The 12,625-nt window shown below is 31.6% G+C and overlaps 1 protein-coding gene across 1 annotated transcript in view; it reads left to right on the forward strand.

The window, feature by feature from the left end:
* The window catches only part of Strip (striatin interacting protein), a 62,772-nt gene that overhangs the window by 35,959 nt on the left and 14,188 nt on the right, over window positions 1–12,625 (forward strand). Inside the window, exons 8-12 of the mRNA XM_075362293.1 lie at window positions 1,410–1,572; window positions 1,851–2,005; window positions 3,023–3,139; window positions 4,302–4,429; window positions 10,169–10,396. Coding sequence (XP_075218408.1) covers window positions 1,410–1,572; window positions 1,851–2,005; window positions 3,023–3,139; window positions 4,302–4,429; window positions 10,169–10,396 — 791 coding nt within the window. The remainder of the gene's footprint in view (window positions 1–1,409; window positions 1,573–1,850; window positions 2,006–3,022; window positions 3,140–4,301; window positions 4,430–10,168; window positions 10,397–12,625) is intronic.

A 12,625-nucleotide genomic window follows, 5' to 3' on the forward strand; every position in this document is an offset into this window, starting at 1 on the left:
GGGACAGACGTAGAGGATGTGGTCCACTGTATCCATAAGTCCCACAATCCAGGCAGTGATTCGAATCCACCAAACGAAACCTAACCTAACTCGCCTGAAAGGCACCATGCGTGGAGAGAAACTGTGTGATATACCAATTGGGGGAGACCCATCCAAGTCCTTTTTTCATATGGTCTTGCATTGTCATCCACAGTATACAAAGTTCAGCTTACAAGTTGATTTCATTGGGGACGGTTCAATGGAAACTGCAACAACAGCTTGTGTTAGTAATTGCATTAACTTTCATCCACTCCACAGCCTATCTTTAACACTGCCTAATTTAAACACATGTTTTTCCCAAGCCAACATTGTTGTTTTTTGTGGTGGCGACACACTTAGTAAACCATTGCTGAAACATATCACTAATTAGCTTCATCATTTGATTTTTATGTTGTCGTTAATGAAACCATACACTTGTCACTAACCGCTCTTCGATGCTGTTACTACTTGTGTCAGCTATTTTAGCACAACTCTATTTTACTCAGGGTGTGTGACGTAAAAAACTGTTGCCAACTGACCCCCAACAAAAATACTGTATGTTCTAAACACATCCTAATTCATATTTTTCGTTAACTTTAGGGGTATGGTGACTTCCCGGCTACACTACATAAATTCAAACTAATTTTATATTGATTACTAAATTGATTTCAATCTAGATATAAAAATTAGCAGTTATTTTAGTTTTATCTTTTTTTGTTTGGTTTATTATTAATTTTGAAACAAAAATTTTTAAGTTATATATTTCAAATAACCTAAAAAATTGTTTTTATATTTTTTTTAACTTTAACAGAATGTATACTGATAAAAGGTATATTTTAACTTATAATTATATTTATACACCTATCGACGAGCAATGTAAGAGGATAAAATTCTTTATCTAAGTTGTAAATGACCAAACGTAGCTCATTGCTGAATAAAGTAAGTTTGAACAACTCATTTTATGATCTTCAACGGTTATTAAGGCATAATGTCTGTGAAGACCACTTGTTTAAAAAAATAATTCCAAGGGAATGCAGTGTTATATATTACAGGGATATATGAGTACAGCAGGAACCAGATGCATTTATGCAGACATTTGGTTGAAAAGGTTTTTGAATCCAGTTAAATTAATTGAATTGACACTTGACCCAATGTTTAGTTCTTAGACAAAAGGAAATTGAGGAAAAAACATAACCTCACCTGCTATCTCTTTTTTTTCCATTTGTTTCAAGCAGTTTAATTTTTTTTTAGAATTTTCATTTGCACAACTTTCTTTTAAAATATACTTGAAGCAAATTTGTTTAAGGATGGATAAACACTGTAATAATGTAGACTGCTTTGTAATAGAGAATATAGGTTAAATAAATGGTATATTTCTTGTATGATTTCAGAGTTTAATGAAGCAGAGTTCTCTGGATGAACCATTAGGAATGGAATTTGAACAAACAGATGATGAAATGAGAGAGTTTGAGGAACAACGACATGTTGTAGATGAGATAAATGACATGCCTCAACCACCAAGTCCTCACCCTATGACCCCAACAACTGTTAAAGGTAAAATGAATATTTTCCCAACCTTTTTGTTCTTTGTACAATCTTTTTTAAGATTAGAAAATCCGTTATATATCATTTCTGCAGAATTTTTTAAGTTTATCAGTAATTTCTATTTTAATAAAATTTTATTTTTAAAGACTTTTTACCATAAAGAGAAATATTTGAGAAAAGATAGAACTTCATCAGAATCTGGTGAAAAACTACATTATATCTGTTTTTTAATTGAATTCTAATATATGTAAGTTTGTTTCTACAGGATATTTTTTTTTTTTATTTAGGTCTTCCCTGGAACCCTAAAGTAAGACAGAAAGATTTAGATGCCTTTTTGGAAAATACTCGAGTAAAATTTGTAGGATTTCCTCTGCAAGGTGATCGTGAGTCATTATTTGGACTGCCACAGCCGATTCATGAGGGTGTCACCGTTTTGAAAAGAGTATGTATTTTTGTTTAAAAGCTATGAATCTCTAGTTAAACTGTATAAAGAAATTAATTATATTATTACCCAGTTTCTACGTTTGATAAATGTTATGAAGCATAGAGAAATGCTGCTTTTGCCTCAAATTTAAAAATTGTTATGGAACTGCAGTCTTAATTTTTCACTGCTACAGTTAGTCTAGCATAAATAAAAATCAGTTGTGAAAATTTTCAAATTCTGATAGGCATGTCATAAGCCTATCAGAATATGAAAATAAGCTTATACAAAATATGCTTGTAGAAATGTTGAAACTATTGTGCTGGTATGCAGTATTGTAAAGTGTTTCATATAAGGATTGTTATTCAAAAAGTGGTACTGATTTTACAATAAGAAAATAGCTATTTCTCAACGTAGTTACTTTCTACATAGTTATTTTGAACAGTCCCCCTTTCATTCACCATCATGATGTTTACCTTCCTTAAATTAAATTTTTTAATACAATCATAACATTAACATTAACTTCCTTAATCTGTTTATGATCGTACTTGGTCACATATTTTATGTGCTTGAATGACAGTCCTATTTTATACACCTCAGTATTTTCAGTTCTGTTATTCATATTAGAAAGATACTGAAACAGCATAAAAATTTCCTAAGTGGTGAAAATCATAAAGTATAATACACACATTACTGGTTAACCTTGAATTACCATGATTAATAACCTATTAGCATGACCTTGAATTGCCAGGATTAATATCCTATTAGCATCAGTGTGTGAACAAATACTGCTCGTATGACCATTGTGTATCAGTTTCATTGTAGAGTTAAACTAACTTCTACCTTTCTATCAGCAGAAAATTCCCACTAAGTTTGTAATTTTTTATGTTTGTTATTTTATGTTATGTTTATTTAGTAATGATGCCTCATTAGTGAGTTTTATGATTTTTGTTTAATTTATCATTAAGAATTTAATCATAAGTATACTGTATCTTATGACTAACAGTAAAGTAATATTCTTTATTCCCTTGTTTATAGCATATATACACATCGCTTGCAGAGATTCAGATTCAACAAGAGGAAGAATTAGCTAAAAGCCCTATATCAACTTGTGAGACAAAACTTCGCGTAACACCTACTGAAATTTTATATCAGGTGATATATTTATACTCATCATCCATAAGCTCTATTAAAATATGTAAGAAATGCCTTTTCCATTTATTTTAACCTTTAATTGACTGTGTAAGTGTGCATTGTGGAAGATAAAGAGTTACCTGGAATCGGTTTAAGTTCATTATTTTACTCTAGATCTGTAAGAAACAAAAAGATCCACTATAGTAAAGAGTTTTTTCACAAAATCTTTTATTGTTATTCCTTTTTTTAAATGCAGCTGTTTTGATATCATTAGCTAGTAAATATCAGTATTGTGGTATAATTAAATATTCAATTGACCATGTCATTCATTGTTTAACTGCAGTAATCTACCTTCACAATTCAGGGTTCTTGCCACTTCATTTTATAATTCACTATTTACCATCTAATTCAGCACTTATTCATGCATCTCCTCACAACCATTCTCTGGAGCTCTTAGCTGCAATCAATTATTTGTTCTCACCATTATGGTAGTAACAGTTGGGTTCACTGCCTGTTTTCATTTTTATTGCTGTGGTATTAGTTAATTTCTATCTACTTATACTGTGATTACTGGACTGGAGACCATGTGTTTATTACAGGAATCTAATAAAATTATTTTTCAAAGGATCATTCAACTTTTAAAAGGAACCAACATCTTAAAGAAAAATTACAAAAGCAATAAAGAAAAATTCAGTATTTAGAGTTAAGTTCAGAAAGATTATATTAATCATAACTTATACCATAAACGATAGAATCATAGACCATATAACTCATACTTAGTTTACAGGCCTTTTAACTGGTTTCAAATCCAGTTCTTCCAGATAGAATGAAAGTAAATAATATTCTATTTTATAAATTTAGATTTGTTCTTTTTAAAAACATTTGAATAAAAGTGAAATTTTATGAAAAAAATACTTAATTTTCATAATTCCTCACCTTTTAATGAATAACAAATTTGTTTACTGATAAGGTGTATTATATTTTTAGATATTTTATGATGTACTGTTTTTGTTCTCATGACAGTATTGTTACTAGATTTTTTTTTTTTTTTTTATTCTTTTCTCATTGAGAATCAACATATATTTTTTTAGATTCATAGTACATATAGATGATACCATAATTAGGTCATGTGTAGTTTTGTTTTTAGTATAGTATTTATGTTTTTTTTTTGTTTTTTTTCTAGGCAATGCTACCAAACTTACCACAGTATATGATTGCACTATTGAAAATTCTTCTTGCTGCAGCACCAACATCTAAAGCAAAGACAGATTCAATCAACATTATGGCTGATGTATTGCCAGAAGAAATGCCGTAAGTATTATTCCCAGTATTTTTTTATTAGAACAATGAATGAAAAATAATTCAAATACAGTATGGTTTCTTAAAGGTGAGGATTGTAAAACAAAATAATAAAAATACTGCATCTTATTTAGCTTTCAGTGTTGTGTTAAGCTTCTTCAGAACTGTGCTGCTAGCTGTGTTGATGTGTTGTTATTGAATGTGGCAGTGGTGTTTTAATGGGGTTTTGGGAGATTTAAATTGTTTTTGAGTATGTGTGAGGTTTAAAACACACTTTGAGTACTTCTTAAACCATGAAAGATCTTTCAAAACATGATTCAAATACTAGCACGCAACACTTGGTGCTTCCAGTAAAAGACTATGAAGAGCATGATTGTATAAATATAGAACTAGTTTTAAAATAAAGTGTACCATAGCTGTCAGAATTTAAACTTTTAATATTAAATTAACAGGTTTTTTCTGTACCCTAAAGCATTTACTAGCAACAGAGTTTAGAAACTGGCAAAATTGTGTCTGATGATAAAATTCTAAATTATGTATAATTTTACCTCTCTTTTATCCAGATAGATAGTTTGAAATGTCAGATCTTATTAGATATTCAAAATTGTAAAAGTTTTTAAAGGAATTTCACACTTTCAATTAGTTTAAAACTAACTACTCAATTTTTGTTCATAATGTTAGCTAAGTAGTTCTGTATGAAATTGATTGTTATTTTAAATGTGTTCCACTTTTTAGGTAGATTTCATAAGAACGCTACCTATTGTAATGGGTACATGATTAAAAGTTTTTTGATGTCACCAACCATTGGCCCAGGGGGTGAAAAAAAATGGGGGTTTGAAAACAAAAAATCATATCTCCCTTAATAGGCACAGTATCGAATCGGTTTAAAGTGGTCGTTAGTCCTCTAAACATTGCCTAAAACTTTTGTCTGAAACAATTTTTGATATGACGAACCCTTACAGCAAGGGATGACCAAAATGTTGCTGGAATTTTAAGAAGATGGGCTTGTTGTATGTTAAACATGTGAAACTTTTTTTCACATGTAACCATCGTCATTGAGTAAATTTGAAGTTTTTCTTAACTTTAAGGAGGAAATCTTTTTTATCCCCTATGAAGCACTGGTGAGATCTACCTCCACCTTCCAGTGTGCCGAAAGGGATTGTTTTTAATTTATTTTAATCATCATTAGTCTTAGAAAAATTTATTTATTTATTAAAGAAGAATTATTGGAATATGCATAATTTATAACACTGTACAGAGTGTCTGAGAATTATCCGAACAGCTTTGATATTGAGTAAATAATTTATTTACTAAGGTACAAAAACAGGTTGTATGAATTTAAAAACATTAAAACTGAAAGTTTTTCTTTTACCTGTAATCAATTTCATGCCATGTTCATCTTAACATATTCACATCTGTGAGTTCGAATGCAGTGAATCCTCTCATTAAGATCATCGATATTCACTACACCAGTTTTGTATACATTATCCTTGATGACACCCCATAGGAAAAGATCACAAGGAGTTTTATCCAGCGATCGAGTTGGCCAAGTAATCGGTCCATCACATCTAGTCCAATGATTTTTTGGGAACATGTTGAGGAATTCACGCACTAATAACCCCAATGTGGCGGCCTCTATCTTCTTGTAATATGATTTTGGGTTGTAAGTATTTCAGCTGGGTGTAATCACCCCTTCGAACATGTTCAGATATTCATGTTATCTGCCATTTCCGCAAAGAAAAAAGGTCCAATCACACGATCATGAAGCAGTCTGCACCAAACATTCATTTTTGGGCTATCTCTAATATGGTCAAGTGTAACATGCAGGTTCTCTGATCCTCATATTTGAATATTCTGAGCATTCACTTTTCCAGATATGTGAAATGTAGCTTCATCTGAGAACTTAGCTTTTTTAAGGTAATAATCATTTTCAATTCTTTCAGTCATTTACATCGCAAATTACTTTCTAGCAATGTAATCTTATGATGTAATGTGGTGCAATATTTGTAATGTAAAAGGATGCAGATTTAATAATTTCTTCAAAGGCATCATGAATGGTAGGTCGCGGGAAGATTTAACTTGTGTGCTGCACTTGTAGTCGACTTCCCAGGACTGTGAACAAAAGACTGACAAATGATCTCCATTTTTTTATCCAATGTTCTAGGCATGCCTGCACCCTTCTTATGTTCAATACTGCCAGTTTCTTTAAATTTATAATTTGTGAACGAATACTTGTTCTAGAGGGTGGCTCTAAGTTATACTGAGTTATACCCAATGGGCAGGACAGCGATGTTAGTTGCATGCACAGGGTGAGTTAGTCTACAGCCATGTCACTCTGGGCTGACCGAGGCAGCGTCTTCTAGGCGATTACCGGTTACACCTGAGTGGTTAAAAAAGGTCCAAAAAAAGCTCACGAGGAAAGAACATTAAATGCGCCCATCAGTCATGGAATTTCAATGGTAAAAACAAAACAATTTGCAAAGAAATTTGGTGATCATGATTTCAATCAACAGATGGTCGGTTCTCTCATTAGAAAGAGAGAAACAATATTGTTTATATGAAATCTTTCAGTGAAAAATTAAATGCTAATCAACCTGCTGCAGATGACGGGAATAAGAACTGCATTCCTGAAATTTTAAAAAACTTCAAATCTGATGATATTTACGGTTTTGATGATTAGGGTTGTATTTCAGAGCACTTTCTGAATTTAAAAAAATTGACTACAGGTGGTAAAAAGCAGAAAAACCATATAACAGTTCTCCTCACTTGTAGCATGAATGGAAGTGATAAAAAAGGAACTAGTTATAGGCAAATCAAAAAATCCTTGATGTTTCCTTGCCTGTAAACTACAATTCAAACAAAAATATGTGGATGACATTTAATTTGTTTTCTCAGTTTTTGATTAAATGGAATGAAAAATTAATCAGTCAGAAAAGAAAAATAGCTTTAATTTTAGACAGTTACACAGCTCATACAACAGTGAGCTATAATTTAAAAAGAATAGAATTATTTTTTTTTACCATTGAATACAACTGCTTCAATACAGCCCTTAGATCAGAATATTGTAAGCTTTATATAGAAAAAATATGGGGAGGATGATAATTCAAGTAATAGATGAAGCCGGATGTGAGAAGACTGCGATTAATATAGCGAAAAAGATTACACTTATAGATGCTACTAATATGTTTTGCAAAGCTTGAAATGAATTAAAATTGAAATCATTCAAAAAAGCTGGTTTTATTGAATCTGATGACATTGCTGATAAGTTCAATTGAAGATGTGGATGACGAAATTAATCAGTGGATCTCTATTGATGAGGACATTCCTGTTTGTGCTGCTGTTACTGATGATTAAATTGTGTCAGAAATTATGAATGAAGGGCTAGCAGAGAACTAGATTGAAGAAACAGAGGAAGTTCAGCTGCAAGCACAATCATAAAAAAAATAGCCGATGCGCTATCAGTTCTACAGAAAAATTTTGAATTACATGGAGGAAGACCATGATTTTTATAAAGTGAAAAATGATGCCTTGGAACAATTTTAAAAAAATAAGCAGGTACAGAATAACTGAATTTTTGTAGTCTATACATGAGTTACAGATTTGTTTTTTCTTAATTAATTGAATCAATTTTTTTATAAACTTAGATTTACAGTATTCCCTATGTTTTAATATTTGTACTGTATATTTTTGTAGTATTGTACTGTATTTAATAGAATTGACTAAAACAAAAACACATGACAGTAAAGATAATTTATTTTTTCAATATTAGATTAGCTTGTTTTAATGTATCATGTTTTCTAAATTAATACTGTACCTGATACATATAGTCATTAAATTGCAAACAGTATGTTTTACAACTTTTTTATGTAAAATTAGATTATGTTTAAGCGTAAAGGAGAATGACCTGTGATGCTTAATTGAATCAGCCACTTTTTATGGACTCATTTTTGTTATATACAAAAGTGATTCTAATAAGCGGCATATACTGTTCTTCAATAATATATGTTTTTAACTTCAAGTCAACCCAGAAGTAGCATATTTGAAACGGAATAATAATTATTCTTGTGTTGCTCAACCTGTAACTTGTTTTTAACAAAGTTTATTGTGTTGTGTTTTGCATGTATAAGAACTTTTTAAGCTGAGTTGCAACTGAAAATAGTACTTTATTTCAATTAAAAAGGAAATTAGTACATGCAATGTCCTTTTTAAATTCTATACTGATGTGCTTACGTATTTTTTTTTGTATTTATTTAATTTAATTTATCACTTTCTGTTCTTACACTTAAATTTATTTTCTACTCTGAGCACTCTTTTGAATATAAATTTAAGCTATTTATGGTTTTGTAATTACATTGTACTAGAGATCACATTAACCACATACTGCAAGTCCAGCTGTAATCATGGTGTAATACTTGTTATCCTCTGTGATTTTATATTTTCTGTGTTAAGTGATATATTTACTACACTTTTATACTTATATACTGTAATGCAGGTGTGATCATGTTTGTGTTTTTATATTGTCACGTGTTCCGCGGCTCAACCAGGATATTGAGAGGTTCACAATTTATAATGTTTATGTAATTACAGTTTATTGGTTTAAAATGTTCATAATTGCATCCAGACAAATTAATAATAACAATGTTGATAAATACAATAATGATAATAATGTGACAATAATAAAACAGTTAAAAAAAAAATAGTAAATACACAAATATTAATATAGTAATTACAACGACAATAATAATCAGGATAACAGTACTAGTAATGGTAGTAAACAATAATGATATTACATGTTAATAATTACAAATCAAACAATTAATACATGACATATACATAACATAATAAAAACAGTAAATATGACATAAAAACAGAGCATAGTAAGTAACGTAATCAAAAAATTATAACAATCAAAATATTACACATCAAATAGTGATAAAATGTGAATATTAAACAATAAATACAGATTACACATAAGACAGAATTAAAAATAAATATTCGTTTGGAATTTATTCCTGGTAGATAAGTAGAAAACTATAATTCAAACCCATTAAAAAAATAAACCACTAATCTTAACTCTTTTTAACCATTAGTATTGTATTAACAATCGTTTAGTGTTCACTTGCAAATACCTTTGCTATCTACTCTAACAGTTTATGAATGAAGTTTATTGCATTATTTCTTTCACTTATATACTTATTCTTATACTGTAACTCACCAATAGTATTTCTTGTTTATTGGAATTACTCGTGACATCATCTTACTCATATCGAACTAGATTCATGACTCTCTTCACTGAACTCCTTGCAGAACTGCCCTTGCGGGACTGATACTGTAATGTCTTGCAGACAGGTTGTAATTGACCTCCTTTTTTAGCTGGTCTTACTGGGCTATTTATACTGCTAGCCTCTTTACCTGCTGGACCAGACCCAAGTTGAAGCATGAGAACAGTTGACTGAAGCTTTTGTTCCCACGAATCCCAAACCTGGTCTCTTCTCACCATACAGTAGTTGTTTATTGTGTTAGCAGGCAGTCTAACAAAAGACGATTGTAGAACAGACCTATTCTGTTCAAAAAGGGTTCTCCTCTTTGTCCCTTTCTGGATTCCTCCAATTATTATATTAATTATTATTTTCATAATAATTGGTAGGAATCCATTACGCAGGCTTGCTATACCGGTCTTGTTACAATATAAATCAATCCACTATGATGTATATGTTTATTAAAACTATCTTTTTCTCTGTTCTATTTCAGAATGACAGTGCTGCAGTCCATGAAACTAGGTACAGATGTCAGTAGACACAAAGAAATCATAGTGAAAGCTGTCTCTGCTATACTTTTACTTCTTTTAAAACACTTCAAGATAAATCATGTTTATCAGTTTGAATTTATGTCACAGCATCTTGTGTTTGCCAACTGTATTCCTCTAGTTCTGAAGTTTTTTAACCAGAATATTATGGCGTATGTTGGGGCGAAGAATGTGTATGTATGATAAATTAAGTAAAATTGTTCATACATTATATTTAACTTTGCTAAATACCTCTGACTGATATCTGTGCATATTGTCTATTTAATGCACCATTCATTTACAGTTACTTTTTGATTTATATCTCTAATAAAGTTAGTAGGCCACGTTTGGAATATGTAAAACAAATTGTTAGGGATGTAGGATGTAGAGGGTATACTGAAATGAAACGACTAGCACTAGATAGGGAATCTTGGAGAGCTGCATCAAACCAGTCAAATGACTGAAGACAAAAAAAATAAATAAAGTTAGTACACATAAATCGGTGAAAAATCGTTTTAAAGCAAATAGATAATTTGTTTTAAGATAATAGTTATGCAAATATTTGTCAAAGATGATTGATAATCAGGACATATTGATGAAAGGATTTTTCTTATTTATGATTTTTAATTACTTGTAAAAATCAAAATTTCTTCCACAGTAGTTTTCTGCTATTATGTGAGGATGTTAGATGGAGTTTATGATGGATGTTAGGATGTAGTTTTGTTATTTGAGGATGGATAAAGTTGTTCCTCTAGGAAGCCTGAACGTGTTCTTGGGAACAGATTAGAGACTGACCGATAACAAACTACATAGGATATCACCCTGAAGTTGACTCTTAGTATATAAGTGCCTCCAGAATGATCTATAGCAGTAATGAAAAAAAGATCATCAAGTTTGTCCTACCCAGTTGGATAAGAAAGTTTGAGAGAGGCTAGGTTTAAAAATTAGTATGTTAATTAGACTGTCCAAGGTATTTTTATATCAATTACCAACATATTCATTACAATCCCATCTAAAAATTGCTGTTTTTGTTACAGTGGAATTTATACCACAAGGATTAGCACCAGTAAACTGAGAAAACTTCTGAGTAAGTGCTTCAGCTCTCACAGAACTGCACACAAACATTGTCCATGACCCCCATGATGCATGGGATATCCTGGCACCCTATGCAACCCTACTTCATTTTGAGGAGTGAGCAATGCTTGGTCGCATTCCCATACCAGTACTAACTCAGTACTCATGACCACTGAACTATCAGTGTAAATGAATATATACTTCCCTGTGTAGCCCATCTCACTACTCAGATTAACATACCATAAGATGGCATAAATTTCAGCCTGAAAGAGTGTTGTGTACTTACCAAGACTTAAACATTAGGATGGCCTTGGGTAGACTACACATACTGCAGTTCCTGCCTGGTCATTTATATCTCCAACCTTAAAACAATGTGCGAAAAACATTAGACTGTTTCCTGTCATTTGGAGTGTGAAATTTTTCCATTTCATTTTCTTTCCATTGTGAACAATGAATAGATGAAACCATTCATTGATGTTTTATCCAAATTTCCTGTCAAGCATAGCGTCATTAAGCATTTAAGTAATTATTGTAAAGTGCTTGGCATTAGTTATCCTAGCCCTCCATCACCTTGCATCAGTGACCTAATTTGCTGCTAAGTCGGGCTGCTCCAACAATAATGCATAGATGTAGTAGCTGTTGTATGTAGAGGATACAGGAACTATATACGAAATATGCTAGAGGTGGTCATTTCTGTCAGACAAAAATGGACTGTTCACTGGAAAAAAAACTGTTTGTACAAATTGTTAGGGGCGAAAAGGTTGAATTATTATCTGTAAATGTTCACAAGGGTGAATCAAATATAAACAATAATTTTTTTTATAAGTTTATTGATTAATAATAGACATGATTCGTACCTTCATCATTTCTTTATATAGTCTCCTGCACAAGCTACACTTTTGCCGATTTGGAAGCTTGAATGTTCCTTGTTCATAAAAAGTTTAAGGACGAGTCATCAACCAATTGCGCACATGCTCTTCGACGTCTTCATTGTTTTTAAATCGTTCCCCTCCAAGCGATTCTTTCAAGGGGGTAAACAGGGCATAGTCACAAGGGGACAAATCTGGACTGTAGGGAGGGTGGTTGAGGGTTTCCTGCCTCAAAAAAATCATCCCCTTCCCAAAATCGATTCAGAAGTCTCTCGCAGATCTCCAACCTGACCTATTTTTGATTTTCTGTAAACAACCTCAGAACCCATTGAGCACTAATTTTTCTAAAGCCAGGATGATCAGTCATAATGGATTGAGCACCCCATAGCTGGTAACCAATTCTGACGCGATTTCTTCAACAGTGAATCAGCGATCACCTTTGATTAACTCTCGAACAGCATAGATGTTGTCAGCTGTGAG

This window comes from Lycorma delicatula, chromosome 4 (genome assembly GCF_047948215.1).
Source record: "Lycorma delicatula isolate Av1 chromosome 4, ASM4794821v1, whole genome shotgun sequence".
Classification (NCBI taxonomy): Eukaryota; Metazoa; Arthropoda; class Insecta; order Hemiptera; family Fulgoridae; genus Lycorma; species Lycorma delicatula.